Raw genomic sequence first — 20,664 nt, 5'->3', positions numbered from 1 at the left:
TATATGTAATGTGTTACCATTCATTCTAATGATTACCTTTATTGAAACTCAAATTATCCCATATTTGGCCAAAGGGAACCTCTTGAAGTTGGCTTCTGGGTCTGCCGGACATGACCCTAGAAGGCTTTAATAGTTCCTCTGCGCTCTGGTATAACAAGACATAACATGTTCATTCTATGCATTTTCTGCCCCAGATATAGAATCATCCAACCCTCCAATAAGCCCGTTTCTTTTAGTGAAACATGGCATTTAAAGACCACAGTGCAGGTGATAAGGACAATGACTTCCTGAAAAGAACCAGAAAATCAGACAAGAGATAGATAAGAGTTCAGACTAATGATAATTACTCACTTTATGTAACATTACACACACATTCTCAAAGTAAAAAATTACCACCATCATTGTACTGAAAAGCTTAAAATTTTTTGCCTATGTTCTTCCCATACTCCCCTCCAGTTTTATAGAAATTTCATATCAATATTTCAGAATATATATCCATCTCAGATGACACTCTCTCTTAACCCTGTATTAGACGTCTGTTTATGGACTCCGGGCTCCAGATCTTCACTTGCTCTGCAATAATGGGGCTGAACTCTGTAAATACTCCTTCCATGCCAGTTGGTCAGATGTTAGGTTCGGTTAGTAGAGGGCACTGGAGAGCCAGTGGGGAGGAAGAGGCTTCCCCTCCCGGTTTTCATGCGCTTACCTCCTTGGGCTCCCACAGAAGACAGGGTTCCTTCCAGTACTGCCGGGTGGCCGACACGCAGCAGCTGCCCAGGCCACCCCCTCTCTTGGATGGCTTCAGAGTGGCAAGCTGCTGGCCAGGCGCCTTCCTGTAAGTGGTTTCTCTGGATACTTCGTGGTGGATTCTGAGACAGGGCACCTGAGATAAGCCACCCTGTGGACAGCTTCCTCCCACGGACCAGAGAGAGGATTTCTAACAAGTCCCACTGAGGCCACACTTCTGTGAGCTTGTGTCCAGCAGTGAGCCCCAGTCATGCCCTCCCCAACAAGGTCCAGACCGCAGCCCCAGGGTGGGGGTGAGGAGCCCTTCCTTGGGCATTCAGTTTCAGTGCTGGGAGTGGTGGCCGCTCCCCAGATCTACTGCTCCTACGTGATAGGACTTCTCTCTGCTTCTTACCCTCCAACTTCCCTTCACTCCAATTCCATTAATAATGCTTTATAGCAAACGTTCTCCATTCCGATTACTCTGTGGTTTCTGTCACTTGAATGCACCCTGACTGAAACGCACCCTCATTTAGTCTTAGAGCTACACGTAATTAAAGATTTAATGCTCATCACTGTCCTTCTGTCATTGTCTGTTTTTATTGCCTGTTTTTATACTTGAAAGTCAGTTTTGTTTAATATAAAGTCCTCAGTTCTTGTTTTCTTTCTTTGAATATTTTAAATGCTTTACCATTTTCTCCTCGTGTGAAGTGGTAATGTTGAAGTCCTATGATAATCCAGTTTTCTTCCTCTTTCTCTACTAAATATTGGCCTTAGAGGCGCCTGGGTAGCTCAGTCGGTGAAGCCGCTGCCTCCGGCTCAGGTCATGATCCCAGGGTCCTGCGATGGAATCCCACTTTGGGCTCCCTGCTCAACGGGGAGCCTGTTCTTCCTCTCCCTCTGCCTGCTGCTCCCCCTGCTTATTCTCTGTCAAATAAATAAATAAAATCTTTAAAAAATAATGTTGCCCCAAATGACCAAAATGTGAGGTGCGATCATTTTTACTAGAATACACCTTGCTATTCATTGTTTTCATAGTATGCTTTTTCAGTATGAGGTTTTAAAAAGATATGTGAATATACATATGAATATATATTACGGGGCATGTGTGAATATATATAAATACAAAAATATATTTGTATTTCAGGTAAAGTTCTCTTAAATTACCACGTGTTGTATTTGTTCTGTTAACTGGCTCTGGTGTTCTTTATGGGGGTGGTGGGGGCTTCTTTATCCATACACTAGATCCTCTTTGCCAATCTTCAGTGTCCATCATTTCTTTCTCTAAACTTCTTTTGGACTTAAAAAAAAATCTCATTTTCAAATTCTAGTTCTCTTTGGACACTATCTGTTGTGTTTGTTTACTCCTGTGTTCCTCCTAGTTTGGTACTCTTTTCAGATTTCTTCTCCTTTCAAATTTCTAATTCTTTCCTGAGGTTTTTTTTTTTTTAAGATTTTATTTATTTGACAGAGAGAGATCACAAGTAGACGGAGAGGCAGGCAGAGAGAGAGAGAGAGAGAGAGAGAGAGGGGAAGCAGGCTCCCTGCTGAGCAGAGAGCCCAACGCGGGACTTGATCCCAGGACCCTGAGATCATGACCTGAGCCGAAGGCAGCGGCTTAACCCACTGAGCAACCCAGGCGCCCCTCTTTCCTGAGTTCTATTACTTCATTTCTGAGTTCTTCTTACTCTGATTTATTTTGCTTTTTATTTCTTTTATCATTTTAACATCTTTACAATTTTGATCTGATTTTTTTGGCACTGACTGCTGTGCATGTTTTGCATGTGTGGTCTGACCTCATCCTCTTACATTTTGGGGTTTGTGGTGTTATCTGCTAGTTTTGCTGTAAACGTTTCATGCATTTTTGGTTTCACTACCTAGTCTGTTTCTCTATAGGGGTCTATGGAGATTCAAAACTCATGTACTACCAGCTTTCCAGAATCCATTTATATTTTTGAGTCATAAATATTTCTCTTTCTACATCCCTGGGATTTCAATCCTTAGCTGAATGACATGGAAAGGGGATAGGGTTGATCAGTATGTTATTTGGATTGGCACACTGCATTACATCACATCTCCATTCTTGAGTATTGTTTACTTGGTTCTAACATTCTAGGTTGTCAGTAATTTCTCCTTAGTACTACCTATATGCATTCTACTCTCTTCAGCACCTATTTTTACTTTTGAAAACTTGGCTTCCAGTCTAAATGTCATTTTTGTCAGTAGTTTATGTTTTGATTACTATTAAGATTGTTAAACTTCTCTTTGCTTAAATTCATCATGATGTATGTGTTATTTTCTTAAGACTTGATCTTTCAATCTAAAACATAATCTTTCTTCAATTCTAGAAAATTTGGGGCTATTATTGCTTTGAATTTTGCCTCTCTTCTCTCTTTTGGGATGCCTATTAGATGTCCTGTTGAATGTTCTCATATTATGTAGAACCCCCAAACTTGTTGATTTACATAGGCCAAAAATTTCCTTCATTCAAGCTAGTCAGAATTCTGGTTTGTTTGTTTTTTTTTAATCACTGAAACAGAAACACTGTTACTTTACTCAAAAGGCAAGTCAGAAAATAAACCAATAAATAGGTGATTCCTGAAGTAATCACCTGTAACCAGATATCCTTGAAACCTGAACTACTCCTGAACTTTTTAGTTATGCAAGTCATGAATTCACTTAGTTTTTCTCTCTTAAATCAGTTACAAGCCAATTGCAAGCAAGAGTCCTGATTACTATGAATGTCTACTATGCAGGTGGCACTGTGCCACGTGCTAAACAATGATATTGAAAACAAAGTCCATGCCTCTAATAACTGCAATATTCACACTCCTTCCATATCATCGTCATTTCTTCCTGCTTCTCCTGCCATCCCCAGTCCCAGAACCCTCCAGACTTGGAATGCTTATTTGCTTAAATGCTACAACTTCCTCACAATTCTTAAAACCAAACGTGTTAAGAGTAACCTTGCTAGCTATAGACTACCATGATCCTTCCCTTATTTTGGATTCTTATTATTCTTATACTGTCTTAAATAGGTCTTCGAGTGTTTCATGAAAGGTCCTTCCCTTTAATCATATGAGCTACTGAACCTTTTAAGGGCAAAAGTCAAACCTTTTACTATTCTAGTTCCCAAGGCAGTCAAGAATGATTCTGGACATCACTAGCAACAAGTGTAACCGCATTTCCCCACATCTTCCCCTGGGAGGGTACTTAGTCCCTGAAGGTCTTCAGAATGGTACCGCGATACAACAACATACTCCTATCACTTAATCAACTTTATGACACTTGGAAGTATATTAAAATATAAATATATAAGGTGCTATATACAGTTCAGAGGAAGGGGAAATCATGCCTGGGCCCGAGTATTCAGAGAAGGCTCCAAAGCCCTGGGATACGAACGGGTCTTGCCGTAACAGAGTATAAAGGAATATATACACTAAAGGCCGAGAAGATGGCTTGAGGAGAGGCAGTTTTGCTAGTCTACAGCAATGGAAAGTAAGATTTTAGCGACACAGGTTAGCTCCGGCATAAGGACGAGTTTCGATCTTAAATCAACATAATCCCTACAATCCCACTTCCCTTCCTTTGCACTGAAAATCCCTGCAGCCGAACCATACAGTGGTGTGGTTATTAATTTCTTAACCCCTTACGGGGACAGGTCTTGCGTCACTGTCTTGAGTACACACGGCCAAGGCTGATTCACTGGAAAGAATGCAGGCGGAAGTAAGCAACAAGCCCTGTGCCTGGAGACCCGAACAGTCGCGGCTCGGTCACAGAAACCTGCGACCCCCGACCTCCCTCGGAAATCCTCCTCCTCCCTCCGCAATTTCTCCTGGGACAGCCTGAGTCCACCTCCCAGGGGATGATGTGGGGAAGCCACGGGCCTTAGACTTCATTAAGACCGTGAGAGGTAGCCAGGGAGCGGGCAACCTGGTCCGAACAACCGATGAACCAATAGCTCCTGTCAGCTGAGACGACCGACGCCGGACGCCCGCGCCGCCGCACGCAGCCCCTCCTCCACGCCCGCCCTCCCCGGCTCCGCCCAGCGGCCTGCGACGCCGGGAAGAGGCGGGGTTTCCGCTTCCGGTGGCGATTGTTGACGCCTGCGGCTGCTGCGGTGGCGACCCGGCCGTTGGGGAGGGGCTAGTGGGGGAGGGAGACGGCGCAGTGACAGGACCGACGAGGGTGCTGCTGAGGCGACGATGGCAGAGGGGCCGGAGGAAGCCCGAGGCCGCCCACCTGGGCAGGACGACGGCGGAGGAGACCCCGAGCCCGTCCCTTCCCTGAGAGGCTCTCCTGCCGCCGCCGCCCTACGGCCCCGGGACGGGCCGCAAGCCGAACCCCAGGCCCCGGGCAGACCCCCCGCCCCGGGCCTCGCGCTCGCCGCGGGCACCACTGAGGAGTCGGAGCCGCTGCGCGAGCCCGGGAAGTGCGGGGAGGCGGCCCCGGGCGCTCGTGCGGGGCTGCAGGAGCCGGCCGGCCGCGAGGCGCCCGAGGCCGCCGCGCCCCGAGAGAGGCCGGCGCGGCTGAGCGCCCGCGAGTATTCCCGGCAGGTGCACGAGTGGCTGTGGCAGTCCTACTGCGGCTACCTCACCTGGCACAGCGGCCTGGCCGCCTTCCCCGCCTACTGCAGCCCCCAGCCGCCCCCGCCGAGCTACCCCTCGGGCGGTGGCGCCGCCGCCCCCCAGGCCGCGGCGCTGCCGCTCCTCCAGCTGGGCTATTACAACCCCTTCTACTTCCTGAGCACCGCAGCCGCCGGGCCTGACCCGAGAGCGGCTACCGGCATCACCCCCGCTGCTCCGGTCGCGGGCCTAGGAGCCCGGGCTCCGTACGGACAGGGACCCGTCCGGACAACCCCAGTGACCAGAGTGGGATCCGGCGCCCCTTCGCGAACCCCGAGCGAGACCGGGCGGCCGGCAGGTGAGAAGCGCGACGGAGAGGCGGGGCGGGGCGGAGCGAAAGGGTCTTAGGGGAGCTCTCCGGGGGGTGGGGGGGGGCGTAGAGCGGCCACGCTTTCGACCTCTGTAACGGCTGCTGCTGCTCGGGTTGGTATTTCTCTGCGTTCTTGAGCTGTCGTTCGCCCAGGCTGTAAGTTCCTGAAGTGTGCGGCGAGGCTGTACGGTTTCTTTTTCCTTTAGACCTGGTCCTCCGACCTGATTCCCTTATTCCTGGGACTAGTCGTCTCCACGTGTAAGGAAATCTTTGCTCAGGAGACTAGCCTCTTGATCTCTGTGCTGTGGAGACCGAGCTCAGAGCTTCATTCTCGGGTGGCAAACCCACTTTGAGGGCAGGGTCGGGGTCGGGCGGTGCGGGTAGTGCTGGGAAGAATCCAGACGTGGATTTATTAGGTATGACGCGGTCTATGATGATATATAGTAGTATCGGTATCATTGATAGGGGAATTAATGAAACCGACGGATATGAAAGGAGATTTACATGAATGCAGACGGAGTTATGAACCTTTGAGCCGTAACTGATGTTCTTTGTAATATTGTCTGTTTACTTCTGTATGGGAATTAGAATACTGGTTACGCTTTTTAGTTTGTTAGACTTTCTGTTTACTTTGTTCAGCCATATATATGAGACAAGATCTAGTTTTCCTGAATTTGATCCCATTCAGAACTTAAGATGTCAGATTGATAATCATTGGATTTATTACACAGAAAAGCAAGACGAACTAAATGAAGAGGGGGTAGAATGTGGAACACAGGTATTTACTTTGTAATTGTCTATACTTAACCTGGGTTCTTACTAAAAAGTTTAATTTTGTGTCACAGGCTTGGTGATCACCAGGGTATGCTTTTGAGTCCTGGTGAAATGTATTGAGTGCCTTAAATAATTTAGTATAAACCGTAAGGTGGTGAAAGCAAACTTTAAGCTGTTCAGTAAATAGTGGAATAAATAGCTTGTGGTACTGATGGAGTCAATACCATTAACTCTTGCGGGGTTTTAACTTTATTAGCTGGTTATACCTTGACTTTGTGTTCTCCATTTATTACCTAGCTTGGGTTTTGAGGCCTATGTGAAATAATTAGTTCTCCTTTTTTTTTTTTAAATTTACAGGCAGAGAGTATGTTATTCCATCCTTGGCCCACAGATTTATGGCAGAGATGGTGGATTTCTTTATTCTCTTCTTTATAAAAGCAACCATTGTCTTAAGCATTATGCACCTCAGTGGAATAAAGTAAGTTAAGGTTATTTGCAGAAAGGTTTTAATGTCTACTGCATAGAAGTCTTGTTTTCTGAAGTTCTGGTCATGGCCACAAGTGACTGTATAGACAGTCAGTGTGCCAGTGTCATGATTTCTCCTACTAGGAGCTCCTCCAAGGAGCTTGGTCATATTTGTTTTCTTGGTTTTAAGAAATAAGTACAAAAAGAGAAAAAAACACTTAATGAGTTCTGAAAGATCTGTGGGAATCTCACCTATCAAAAGTAGGTAAACATTTGATTTTTTTTTTAATTCAACCATTTTATTAGACTAGGCATTAATTTCCCTTTTACTATCCCATTCAGAGTAAAAACGAAAACATAAAGAGCTTTGGGTAGATGAAGTGTTGATAATCAGGCTTTTCCAAATGGGAGAGCTTATACATCGAGGCAAGTCCCAAGAGAACTGCAAAGTGAGCGGTTTATTTGAATGATCCTTTCACATGAATAATTACATACCAGTGACCACTTGCTAAGCCCTTTCTATATATGCTAAGCGCTGAGCTCATTTCATATGAAGTCTTCCATTGTACCACCAGCATGAGATGTAGAGGTTCACACTTCCTTTTCGTAGACTGAAGTTTGGGTTTACTTCCAGAAGTTAAGCCCAGAACTTATAAATACAAAGGTAGTAAGTGTGTCAAGATACAAACCCTTTGGTGAAATTTCAGGGCCCTTGCCAGGAACCTGAGTGTTACTTTGATTCTGTGACTCTCTCTCTCCCACCTCCCACACAGCCAACCAGGTACCAGCTCCTTTCTTTTCAGGCTCCCATTCAGTAGCCTCCGGCTCAGACCACTGTCCCTGTACTGTTTCATTGTCACTGCTTCTCCCCAGTCCAGTGATTGTCATCTCTCATCTGGATCATAGCAAAATTCTCCTGACTGGTATCTCGGTCTGCCATCTCCTGCTCTATCTCAGTCCAGTCTCTGATAATAAAACCAAAGAGATCGTAAATTCTGATTCTGCCCCTCCCACCTTAAAACTCTTCAGTGATTTCTTGCTGCCATTAGGATAAAGGCTTGTCTTCATATCATTTAACAGATGCTCTTATTTCTTAATTGCTGTGACCTGCTATACTTAATATTTGAGCCATGCCATCCTGCTTACAGCCTCCATCACAGCCTTGTTCTGTTCCAAGGCGCGCGCTCTCACTAGTCTCTCCCTCCTGAAACTCCCCCGGCCCCCTTCTTCGTCTGGCTAACTTCTCTTCCTACGCACGATCTCAGCTCAGACGTCCTTTCTGGGAAGCCTTCACTCCCTAAGTGAAATGTACCTGGTACATGTCTCCCTACTACCCTGTGGTTCTCCGTCATCACCCCCATCCCACTTCATTTGTGCTTTGTTGTTGTTGTGCTTTGTCTGGTAGGTAAGAGTCTCCAAGAAAGCAGAGATCAGGTTGAGTCCCCGAGGCTAGTACAATGCCTGCCCACAATAGTGCTGCTTGTTTGTTGAACAAGCTAATGAATGTTTTGTGAAACTAAAACATGCGGAAACCTAAAGATTAATTTAGAATTTCAGTTGAAGTTTGTGACACTGATGGAAAAAATACCAATGCAAATTGCTCTGGTAACTAATTCTTTATAACCCCAAACTATTGTTTTGTGTAGGGATATCTCTAAGTTTGCTATGCATTATATAATAGAAGAAATAGATGAAGACACATCAATGGAAGACTTGCAGAAAATGATGATTGTGGCTCTTATATACAGATTATTAGTTTGTTTCTATGAGGTAAGCTACTGACTCAGCAAATATTCACATTTAACAAGTTATTTATTTTTTAACAATCTAATTTTAGATGATCAGCCCAAAATAAAAAGTAATGGAAATTTATAGTTATTCATGTTTCTGTCAAATACCTCTTTTTTAATTTTTTCCACATGTTCTTTAACGTAGTATTCTTCAAGTTAAAAAGAAGAACTTTGAGTGGAGACAATTTCTTTATAACATATTTGAGTCTTGTGGTCCAAAAATATACTTGTAAGTTGGTTGTGGAACTTGAAATGTATTTTTCCATAGAAACAAATTGCTAAAAAAAAAAAAAGAAAATGGGTCACAGAAAAATCTTACAGTAGACCTCTTGTGGTACTGAGGGTGTAAGCCTTGCCGAGAAGCCTTACAGCGTTGACCTCCCAATATTCTGAGAGTCTTTCAACTTAGAATTTTAAAACATGAATGACATGGCAAAAAAACTGATCTTTAAAATTGGTAGAGCTGAGCTAGTAAATTATTTTTAAACTCTCCTTCTCTCGGGGCACCTGGGGGTCTCAGTGGGCGAAGCCGCTGCCGTAGGCTCGGGTCATGATCTCGGTCCTGGGATCGAGCCCCGCATCGGGCGCTCTGCTCAGCGGGGAGCCTGCTACCACCCGCGCCCCCCCCCCCCCCCCGCCTGCCTCCCTGCCTACTTCTGACTTCTCCCTCTGTCAAATAGATAATCTTTAAACTCTCCTTCTTTCCTTAGATAATTTGCATTTGGGGAGCAGGTGGAGCTACCCCAGGGAAGTTCCTGCTCGGCCTTCGCGTGGTGACGTGTGACACGTCAGTGCTTATTGCACCGAGTCGGGTTTTAGTGATTCCTTCCTCAAATGTCAGCATTACAACGTAAGTTCTTTTCTTGGCTTAATTTCCTACATACCTATGAAAATAATTAAGTGCAGAATTCAATGTTAGTTAGTTCTAAGTTATACCATTTGATACAGTATTTTTAAGATGTTGGTATTTTTTTCTCACGGCATGTAATGGTATTAACCTGTGTTAAGTTTAAACCTGAAAAGTTGGAGGTCTTCAACTGTTGTGGAATTGTAGACCCCTCTTCAGTGTACAATTTCAAGATAATCATTTTTTTGGAATAGAAGTTGCGAGGGGGTTAGGGTGGTGGCGGTGTCTGTATCCGTGCTCCGTACCTGGTTCGGTTATTCTCTAAGTCAGTGGCTGTTGGGGCAGTTCCTAATCTGCCTCGCGCTTCCGGTTTCCATGTGGTAGTGACCGTGTCACTCTCCCATCGTGAATGGGCAGCAAGGGTTCGGGCAGATACGCCTGCACACACCCAGCTCCGGCTCTCGAACCGTACGAGAGCGCTTGTCCCGCTGGCAGGACACAGGGCCGGCTGGCGGCGTCGCGCTCTGTGGGGAGAGGTACACATTGTGATGATGGGAGTTGTAGAGACTTAGTAGGCGGCAGTCAGCTGGGCAAAAAACAAGATGCAGCTAGAACTGCCGCCAGAACGATTCAGAGCTGCGGTGTCCTATAAAGAAACAGGAGACACTCCGGAAGCCTCGATTTTGCAGATATCCTCAAGTTTCCTTACAGTTCTGTGATTATTCTAATCCTGGTTGCAGCTTTTAATGAGAGTCCGTAATGGCTGTTTATCAAGCACCTCTTACGTAACAGGCCTTGTTTAAAACAATACGTATTAACAAGCCAGGTACCATCCGTACCGTTACCCCTTTTTACAGATGTGGAGTGCGAGTGAGTGGTTGAAAACGGATCTGACACCAGCCAGTCTGCATTCAGAGCCACACTCAGCCACGCGCTTTCCCTACAGCCTTTCCGTGCACGGAGAGGCAGAAATCTAACACTGATAGGAGAATTCTCCATTCCGAGCCACACTTGGAAGCTTTGTAAAGCTTTCTTTAATCACAGCATCCCCCAAAGAAAGAATACACAGTAATTTAAGCTGTCAGAGCCTCACAGAAGGTAGAAGAGGGGAGTGCAGGAAGCATATTAGTGTAGGAAGTACTAAGCCCACACGAGTGAATATTCAAAAGGTAAGTAAAGGGAACAGTTATTCTTCTAGCCAGATATCCGAGAAAATACTCTAAACCTTTAGTTCGCATTCTGAGAAATACTTATCAGTGCTTTTCATGTGGAAGTTCTGAAGTCTTACTCTTCTGTTGATGTTGTCTTTAGAACCCAGGTGGTTTGATCAGAATATAACACTATTTGAAAGTAACTCAGATATCGAAGGTAAAAACGCTCAATACTTTGAATGTATGTTTGAAATATATATATATTTTAAACTTGGTGTAGGATAGTATTAACCTCTAAGTGGTTGGTATATAATTTATCTGGTATTTTTTGCCTTAATTTTCTAGGTCTACTATACGAGCTCTGATCAAGAATTTTTCTATTGCTTCTTTTTTTCCTGCTTTCATCACACTGCTGTTTTTTCAGCATAATCGAACAGCCTATGACATTGTGGCAGGAACCATTGTGGTAAAAAGAAATGGGGTCAGATGATGCCTCCAAAAGCCCTGAATTCCATACTCTCTGGAGTAACAAGACTAAATTATGTGTCAAGGCCATCGGTATCCCTGAGTTACACTAATTGATGATTTAGAAATTAAAGCAGTCGCTCCAGTGTGATGCAGGTGACTATTCTGAAAGTACTGATTTTACTTGAATGCCAAAGAACTTTTCCAGAAGAAAAACCTGTTAAATTCAAGTGTTAAAAATTTTCAGATCGAAAAGGCGGCAAGTGGTTTTATAATCAACAATGGACAATATATACTTTCTTAAGATCTAAGGCTTTAGAATTTGCTGAAAGCATTTTCAGCTGTGAAATCTCCAGATGAAACTTTCAAAAATTTATTTTGGTTTATCCCAAAATGATGGAAAAAGTCCAGTTGTGTTTTGTAAACACATTAACTCATCTTTAGTTAACACTTCTTGGGGGTAATTGTTTTTGCTTTTGGGGAGATGGAGTGGAAACACAAATTTGGTAATGCACTTGGCCCCGGTCCTAGGAGGAAGTGAGTTAGCTGCAAGACAAAGGGGCAGACGAGGCAGGCCTAGCAGTTCCCTCACCTGAAGTTTTCAGATCTGTACTGCAGTGTATTGTGGGAATGATGTCACTTTACAAGTACTGTTCCTGTTCAACATGTGTTTGGGGCAAGTTTTGCATGATGATGAAAAGTATTCAGCCCTACTGCTCTATTATCATTGATTATTTTTAAAGAAAAGGTAAGTTAGTGATTGCTTTTAAAGGGGGAGGGAGGGTCACCTAAATTTTCACCGTAAATTTAAGTTGAAATTCATGTGCAAGTGTTTTTAGTGCCCGAAATCAAACGATAAGTATGTGGGGGAAAGGGACTTCATCAAATTGTTGCATATTTACTGTAAAACAATATTCCCAGTATGTGTGCAGCATGAAGCACGTGTTAGTGCTGTTCAGTGTCATGAATGCACCTTCTATTTCTACATCAGGTAGTCACATACTAGCTAGTTTCTTTTTATTATATTTTATATAGTTCCATGACTTTTGAAACATCAAGGAGTCAAATATCAATCTTAGTATTTCATGATAAAATACTAGTAGCCTGTGAAATATTAGCAGTTTTCCCATTATGAACTGTTATTTCTACAACAAAGACAATTACCATTTCCATACATTTTTCTAAGTTTTGGGGGCCTGCCAGGGATGATGTTTTGAGGGAACTGTTAAGTAACACTTTGTGTATTACCATTTTAATTTATTCTTCTACTGAAGCAAAGCTTAGTGTTTTAAATGTGTGTGCATGCTTTTGTTAAATGGCCCAGTTAACAGTGTTGAGATATATCTGAGAAGTTTTATTTCTTAGGCATTTTTTCCAACCCTGACATTGTTTTCCCAAAAAACACTAGCCTGTCTTGGATACTTCATAATTAGATTGCTTAAAAGATCAATCTGGACTTTATTTTTGGCCTCAAATAGCAAACGCAAGGCATGTAGGTTTTTTGACTTTAAAACTGAAAATATTCACATTTGATGTCTATAGAAACCTGAACAGCACCCTTATTAATCTTTTTACTGTAAAATTTCATAAACCATGTTTTTCAAAATTTTTTATTAAATCAACATCACAGAAAGCCTATTAAGTGTGCCAAAGTACTCAACAGATCACTCACTTGTAGCCCCTGGGAAGATGTTTAAAGTGTTTGGCCCTTCACAGTAGAAAGACACAGCAGGAAATGTTACGTAAACTTACCACTCAGTAGTGTGTACGTTAGCACCAGTGGATACTGCTCTCTTGGCCACTGATAGAGAATTCAACTTGAAAGTGTCCTTCAGCCATGTAGCTCTGGAATAGATCTTTAATGTAGAATTTCCTCTCAGATAATTAAAAGGTTCACCATCTGGGCTATTTTTATTTCTATTGCCAAACAAAAGCAAGTAGCCCAGTTTAATTCTTACAATATTGCACATTTGCTATATATGAGTTATTGAGAATTCTAGCTGGGATGTAGGTTCATTTAGATCCATCTTGGGATCCAAGTTATATAGCCTGATAAAATAAATACAAGTTCTGTTGCTACTCTGCCTTTCTAACAAAATGCAAGTGTGTTTGTATTTTGAATTCAGCACACAGGAAAAGAGATTTTGATTTCCAAATCATTGTGGGGGGGAAAATTACAAAACAGTGGGGAAGAAGGGAGAGTCACTTTTTTCTCTTAGGGTTGTGAGGGGTTGAGCCTCCGTCTTTTCAAGAGCACTTTTCTATTTTTTTCATTTCTAGAAATGCTGATTTTCTGTATCCAAGTATAATTCTCATGCTGAAACTCTAGCCTAAAAAGGCAAAAAGAAAGTTGTTTTCATAGTACAAACATTATTCATCACTTTTACAAGATAAGTCATAAGGGAACAAAATTAGAAGTCAAGCCAAGTAAGACCACTTGCAGTGAATATGGCCTGAATAAAACCGCAGAACAGGCAGGTAGCGTGGGCATCTAGAAAAATCTCCGTACCCACGACTACGGGCTGCTGGCGCACCTTGAGAGAAGTCTGACGCACTAAGTCCATGCTGGGTTTAGGGAAGTAAACGGGAGGATGGTAAGCCTTGATTTTTAGACCAAGCTACGACTACAGAAATCAAGCCGACAACTTTTTGGACAGTAGCGCGTTACAAGTATTGTCGCGCTGGTGCAGAAGTCACTTGTTTCCACTTAAACACTTACTTTGCAGTTTTCCCCCGCTATTTAGGATTGGGGAAAAAATACATGATATTTGAGGGCCCTTTTATTTAAATAACACTAAGTCTTTAGTGATTATTGCTTTAAATGACAAGTAAAAGTTGTTTTAACTCTGCTTTAAAAGGACTTGTTCCCTTAAGTGACTTGTGTGGGGGTTTTACTCATGCATCAGTATTTCCAGCAACAGGAAAGGAGAAAGGAGTTGAAACTACTTGCAGGTATTGGGCTTTGTGAGAGAGACAGGGATGTTAAACATTTTCAGTCCACACTTAGCCCTATTAAAACAGGCTGTTGTTTCTTTTGAAGAATATGCCCAAACCATACCAGTATTCCTAAGATATGACAGGTACCATTTCGGGTACTTGCCATTCCCCGTCCCCTGTACCAAAGGCCAAAATCTTTACACTATGTGCTTGCCTGGGTGAAGATCCTCATTCCAAACTATGTTATTATGTGTATATCCTCGCAGTTCATTAGAGTAGGGCTTGACCCACGAACAGTATCTGATGGCCTGCCTATAAATAAAATCCAGCATTCTATTTTTAATAATTTGTATGCCACCTTTGTATTCTTTATCTCAATAAATACTTGATCACCAGTGCTTTTGTTTTTTGACTGTTACTTGAAGTTTGCTCTAGAATCTCCTGCTTAAGGGAACCCTTGCTTCCAAATACAAATTTCTCGCATTCCTGGCCTTTAGGAGAACGGCAGTCAGCTAGAGTGCTTTCAGAAAAAAGAGGTCTACCCTCCCCAAAAGTCTACCTTTTGGGGTATATTCTTTAGGCAAGTCACTCAGAAGTTACCCACAGATGACTATGCTTAATGTTCAACTAATTCTGTCCTTAAAATGGTTAACTCTCCCAACTACTATGCAAGATACTAAGGACCCATGTTACACATGGGGAACCGGAAGTTCAAAGTCTCATAGCTGGTAAATGACTGAGCTGGGCAGTTTAAACCTCATTCTGATCTTACAAGCATTTCCTGTTCTAACACATCTAGAGGAGGAGGACAGGATACAAAACAGTTTCCTCAAGAAGAACACAGATAAGGAACGCCTGGGTGGCTCAGTCGATTAAGCGGCTGCCTTCGGCTCAGGTCATGATCCCGGGACCCTGGGATCGAGTCCCGCATCGGGCTCCTTTCTCAGCGGGGAGCCTGCTTCTCTCTCTCTCTGCCTCTGCCTACCTGTGATCTCTGCCTGTCAAATAAATAAAATCTTAAAAAAAAAAAAAAAAAAACACATAAACTCAATGTAGCTAAACAATGGCCAGGTCTAAGTTCTACAGACAATGTGCTGTTCGGAGCTAAGGCACAACCTACATTTCTGGAACTACGAACTACAGTGGAACTCGAGGTAAGCTTGTAAGAGTTGCCCCACACCACTAGTCGATTCAGTTGGCATGTGTCACTAGACCCAATACACACATTTTCCCAGTTTTACTACACCAAATGTCAGTTTCCATTCAACACACAGGCTAACCTTTGTAACATTTTCATTGAGTTTCAAACTTTAAATAGACCCAGGAAACAAATGAAGTCATGGAGATGAAAAGGACAGCACAGGAAGGAGTCAATAATTCTATAATCATGTATGGTGACCACACTTACGGTGGTGAGCACTAAGTAACGTACAGAACTGTCGAATCCCACTGTACGCCTGAAACTATTGTAACATGGTATGTCATCAGTACTTGAATAATAAAAATATTAAAATTAGGATTTTATTATTTGAAATTAAAGTAGTGGACTAATTTATAGCCTGGTTACAAACTTAAAATTAGTCTACCACTTTAATTTCAAATAAAATCCCAAATACACGAACAATTTCGGGAGAGAATTTGTTAACAACTATTAATAAGCAGCTAGCTTGAAGACATTTTTCAGTGGTCTAAATCATACTTTTTCTTAATGCCCCAAATCATAAATTACTCGAAACAACCTGGTACCTGAAGTGCCATCCTCAGGCCTGGACCTCAGGCATTCGAAGTCTTCCAGCATGAGAAGTGGCTTCTTTCCATGGTACTTCCCCCTCTTCTACGAACTGCCCTCAATTTTCACTTGTGTAGGGAACGTAGGACCGAGGCCTGTCCGAGACCGCTGTTAGAGTCACAGAGTGGCTGCGAAGTACGTCTGCCACCGGAGCCAGTCCAGGAAGGAGATGCCTCTGCTGGACCGAGTCGGGAGGGGCAGGGTTGCCGCTGGAGCGGCATTCATGAATGTCGTCTGGAGCCACATGCGCAGCCTGGGAATAACGACAATGGAGACAGAAAATCCAAGTCCCAAGCCCTGATTACAGCTCTGTAGACTACAGCTTTGGTGCCAGAAGATTTCATTTTTAAGCCACCTTTATTTTCAGTCAACTTGTTTTAAAGAATACTAAATAACTATTTCTAGCACATTTCTTATGAAAATTTTTCCCAGAGCAGAAAGCCTAATACTCCCATTCATATGGGCCCAGAGGAGGGCAGATAATGAACAAACCTGCCACTTAGTTAGGCATTAACATCTCCGCATTAAAACCAGGTTTCTGGTATTCACCATTTGCCCCCAAACAGGCCTGTGTCAAATGTGTATTATTAATAAAGTGAGAATTATAAAATGTCTCTCCCCAAACCAGCACCAAATAATGGCCTAAGATGTTTTCAAAACAATATCTTTGCAAAATTAGAAACACAAAATAGCTCGTAAACATTTTAAAGTTCTGAATTTGGATTTCAACAGAAGTTAAGCAAAATAAAAGTCCGCACAAAATCACCGTGTGCTCAAATTAAGTCTAAAATCAAGCAAATGCTGTCCCAACAGGTCTTTTATGAACCACAGACGAGATCCAGTTGGGGGGGGGGGGGGAATATTAGTAAAAGAATCCGTAAGAGTTCCATACAAAAGGACCATGCAATTTCTATAGGCTGCTTTCAGCATGTGTCTCCAAGACCTGATCAGTAAACACTGTCTAGTCACCTCTCAAGGAAGATACAGATACGAACAAATGGTTACGTGTGTTTATTTTCAACTTTTAAAAAGGTAGGTCATTTTATATGCAAAGTAGGCGTGATTCCTAGCACCAGACAAAAAGCAGGGTACCTTCTCTAAGTTTTACCTCCAGACACTTCCCCTTCACGTAGGAGTTGTCCAAATCACTTAAATGTATTCTTTGGAATTTCTCTGAAACATGGCGAACCTTTACAAAAAAAGGTTCCCTTCCATTAACACTGGTACCTTCATTATAAGTTAACACTAGAACAAAAAATATTTCATAATTTTTTATTGATGGCATTTATCCCATGGTTTAACATGTTAATTATACTGTAATAAACATGGCTTTAATATTAAACTTTTCCTTATTATCCAAAGTCACCACAGTCCATTTCAGTAAATATAAAAATATATGCTTAATACTTTGTACAATACTGGTTTTTGGTCCAAACAAAACTGGATCAGAAAAGCCAATAAATTCACTTTAAGAATCCCCAATTTTTTTTTTAAAGATTTCTAAATGGATTTAGGCAACTTTGAATAATGGGATTTACATAATAAAATCTGAGACAAGACTAAACAAAGAACAAACAAATTTTCTAACACAAAATTAAAATTTCAAGTTCACAGATTTATGTTATGCCAAAAAAGTACAGAAACAAAATTGTATTTACACCAGTTTCATAATAAAATAATGAAAAAGGCAAGACAGGTGATAGGAGAATGAAAATATAGAAATAGCATATAATTATTAAATGGAGAACGCACTAGATCTAATAAGTCCTTAGCATGGACCATTCTTTAATCAGGCTTCCTCTATCAGAAAATTTTAGTGCACAATACACCCGACTCACTCACTTCACACATACACCAGCACAAACTCAGCATAGAAATCATTCACTTCCACATTCTCTAATCTATACAGAATTCCTCCCATATAATTACAACGTCGACGCGTCCCCCCGCGCGCACCCACGCACGCAGCGCGGTGCGCACGGAGGCTCCCTACAAAGCCACCCGCTGAGCGGGCTCCGTCCCGGGCGCGGCGGCCTGCGCCCAATCAGGGGTCATGTGCTGGATCCTATTTCTGCTGCAGAATCAGCCGCCGATCTAGCGATTATTGTTTCTGGAACGGGGGAGGAGGGGAGGCGGGGGCTGGGGGGGGGCGAACTCAGGAAGTCGTCGGGCAGGTCTGACCACAGCCAGCCCCACCACGCACAGTACGGCCGGGATCTGAGAAGCAGGGCACCAGCAGTTGCCAACGTGGTGTGGGACACACCGCGACCTTTATTTCCTGCGCCTGACAGCAGTCTTTATCTTGCGACCAGGAACCGAAGTTCCGGAAGAAGAGAACATATTTTTCCCGTTTGACCTGTGAAAAAGAACTGCGTTATGTCACCCGGTGCTCGGGGACATTTCAGCATCCGCACAAGGCGACCTGCGACCGGGGGCGGGGGGAGAGGTGGTTGAAGGAAACGCGCTCTCTGTCCCCGTCTGTCCCCGCGCACAGCACGGCGGCCACCACCCGCGTCTCGCCTGAACGCAGCGCCCGCCCCCGGGCCGCGACGAGCACCCCAGCCCGGCTCCGCGCAGGCGCGCGCCCGCCCCGCCGCAGCCCCTCCCGCCGCGCGGCCTTACCCCACTGTGAACGCGGCCGAAGACTGGCTGAACGCGAAGGCCGCGGAGCCGGAGGGCTGGGCCGAGGCGGCGGGGGTGCCGGGATTCGCCCCGAACGTGAACACTCCCGACGGGTTGTTGTTCGCGAAGTTGAAATTGGTGGTGCTGCTGCTGCCGAACTGGAAAACTGAAGAACCTGCGGCGGTTAAAGCAGAAACACTTCAGTAAGGTCAAAATGCTAGTTTTCTGGTAAAGACTCGGACCTTTACATACAAACACACGGGAAGGACTAAGCCGTCTTACCGTCACTCAACAGAAAGTTAAAATGAGCTGTTTGCTCCACCGACACACGGAACATACTCAGAACACCCTCGGACGAGTGACCCAACTTACCCGTGACCAAGGAGAACAGGGTAGAAGAGACTTCCGGTTAAAGATAGCCGAATCAACACACACATTTGCGCTAACTTCTTCAAAAATTATGTTAAAATAAGAGTAAAGGGAGTTTTACGAAGATGCGGGACAGAGAGGAGACAACAGCGACAAAATGGAGACGCCGGAAGGCTGACTGGAGCCAAGGACCAAGCTGGCAGCCGGGAAAGCACAGGCGCAGTTCATTTACACTAAACATACCCAAAGGCTTGGGAGCCAGGGGCCTCTGGAAGGGAGAATGAAGGTGTGACTATAAAAAAAGAAAAGAAGGAGGAGGAGGAGGATGGGAGAATAGCTGTGTGAGAAGCAGGTACCCAGGTCACTCCTCCCCAATACCACAAGAGACTTTTCTCCTCTACCCCAACAGAAGAGAACTTCAGTCTCTGGACTAGGCGACCACACACAAAGGCACGAACATCCTACTGAACAGAAGGATTAAAAATAAGCTGACGTTAGGAGTACGGAGCTGCAGCCTCCCTCCCTGACTCGGCTCCCAGAGCACAGGCCATAGGGAGTTTGCACACCCTCTAGGCAGGAGCCTAGGAAAGACCTACTGATACCAAGATCCAGGTCTTCCTAAGGAAGCAGGCCCATGAGATGAACCTACAGTGAGATTCAAGATCTATGAGCTTCTCGATGCACGAAGAATTATCAAGTGGTACTGCGGTATCCCACACTTGTAAAATTATGAGTTGGACAGGAAAAGAGGTTTGCGAACGATGTATCTGATGAGGAGCTGATATCCAAAATATATAACTTCTACAACTTGGTAGCCAAAAAGCCCGAATAACCTGACTTAAAAAATGGACAAAGGACGTGAACAGACATTTCTCCAAAGAGGACACAAACAGCCAAGAGACATGCGCAAAGATGCTCAACATCACGCATCGTCAGGGACGAGCGCATCAGAACCACAGTGAGGTGCTGCCTCACACCTGTCGGAAGGGCTAAAATCAGCAACACAAGAAACAGCAGGTGCTGGCGAGCGCGTGAAGGAAAGCAACCCCGTGCTCTGCGGGTGGGGACGCAAACTGGGGCAGCCTCTGTGGAGAACAGTACGGAGGCACCTCAGAAAGTAACTAAAAATAGAAATCACCCTATGATCCAGCAACCCCGTTCTGGGTATTTCTCCAAAACATTTAAAATCAGGGCCTCGAGGAGACATCCAGACTCCCGAGTTCACCACACCATTATTTACAAGAGCCAAGATGTGGACACAACCTAAATGTCTGCCGACCGAGAAGATGAAACAACGGGCGGTTCGTACACAGGAACACTGTTCAGCCTTTAAACAACACGCAAGCGCCTGGCTGAAGCGGGAGGACGTCATGCTAAGTGGAATAAGCCGGACCCACGACAGGTACTGCATGACTTCTCTTACATGAGGAATCTAAACTGCCAAACCACAGAAGCAGAGAGAAAAAGGGTGGTTTTGGGGTGGGGGGTGGGTTTTGGTGTGTGTGTGTGTGTGTGTGTGTGTGTGTGTGAGAGAGATTGAGAGAGAGAGAGAGAGAGGAACTAAAGGAATGGAGAGGGGCTCGCCAACGGGTGTGGAGCACAGTTACACCAGAGGTGGGGGTGCAGCCGTTAGCAGTACGACAGGGGGCCTGTAGTTAACAACACTGCATCGTGCACTTAATTTGCTGAAACGATGGATCTCGTGTTAATTATTCTTACTACCATTTAAAAAAACAACTGTTGAGTGGATAGCCTAGAAGCCCCAGACAGTTGAGGAAAGTATTTCATAAGAAA

The 20,664-nt window shown here is 44.1% G+C and overlaps 2 protein-coding genes and 1 long non-coding RNA gene across 5 annotated transcripts in view; 1 reads left to right on the top strand and 2 right to left on the bottom strand.

The window, feature by feature from the left end:
- The first annotated feature begins 4,803 nt into the window (after window positions 1-4,803).
- Window positions 4,804-13,904, top strand: FAM8A1 (family with sequence similarity 8 member A1). The gene is made up of 5 exons (XM_047733679.1): window positions 4,804-5,649; window positions 6,793-6,913; window positions 8,547-8,670; window positions 9,401-9,540; window positions 11,034-13,904. The coding sequence occupies exons 1-5, from the start codon at window positions 4,932-4,934 to the stop codon at window positions 11,176-11,178; spliced, it is 1,248 nt and encodes a 415-aa protein (XP_047589635.1). The 5' UTR covers window positions 4,804-4,931; the 3' UTR covers window positions 11,179-13,904.
- On the bottom strand, window positions 8,694-10,427 carry LOC125102443 (uncharacterized). The gene is made up of 2 exons (XR_007128128.1): window positions 9,843-10,427; window positions 8,694-8,968 (listed from the first exon to the last, which is right to left on the bottom strand). It is a non-coding gene; the product is annotated as an uncharacterized LOC125102443 (long non-coding RNA).
- Window positions 13,905-16,877: 2,973 nt separating the features above from the next.
- The window catches only part of NUP153 (nucleoporin 153), a 70,138-nt gene continuing 66,351 nt past the window's right edge, over window positions 16,878-20,664 (bottom strand). For all 3 annotated transcript variants that reach the window (XM_047733674.1, XM_047733676.1, XM_047733673.1), the window contains exons 21-22: window positions 18,502-18,676; window positions 16,878-18,235 (exon numbers count right to left, since the gene is read on the bottom strand). In XM_047733674.1, the coding sequence (XP_047589630.1) occupies window positions 18,151-18,235; window positions 18,502-18,676 (260 nt within the window). In that variant the 3' untranslated portion in view covers window positions 16,878-18,150. The remainder of the gene's footprint in view (window positions 18,236-18,501; window positions 18,677-20,664) is intronic.

Source organism: Lutra lutra, chromosome 6, assembly GCF_902655055.1.
Source record: "Lutra lutra chromosome 6, mLutLut1.2, whole genome shotgun sequence".
Lineage (NCBI taxonomy): Eukaryota > Metazoa > Chordata > Mammalia > Carnivora > Mustelidae > Lutra > Lutra lutra.
Note: the sequence above shows the minus strand (reverse complement) of the source record. Positions and strands in the feature narration are given on the sequence as shown.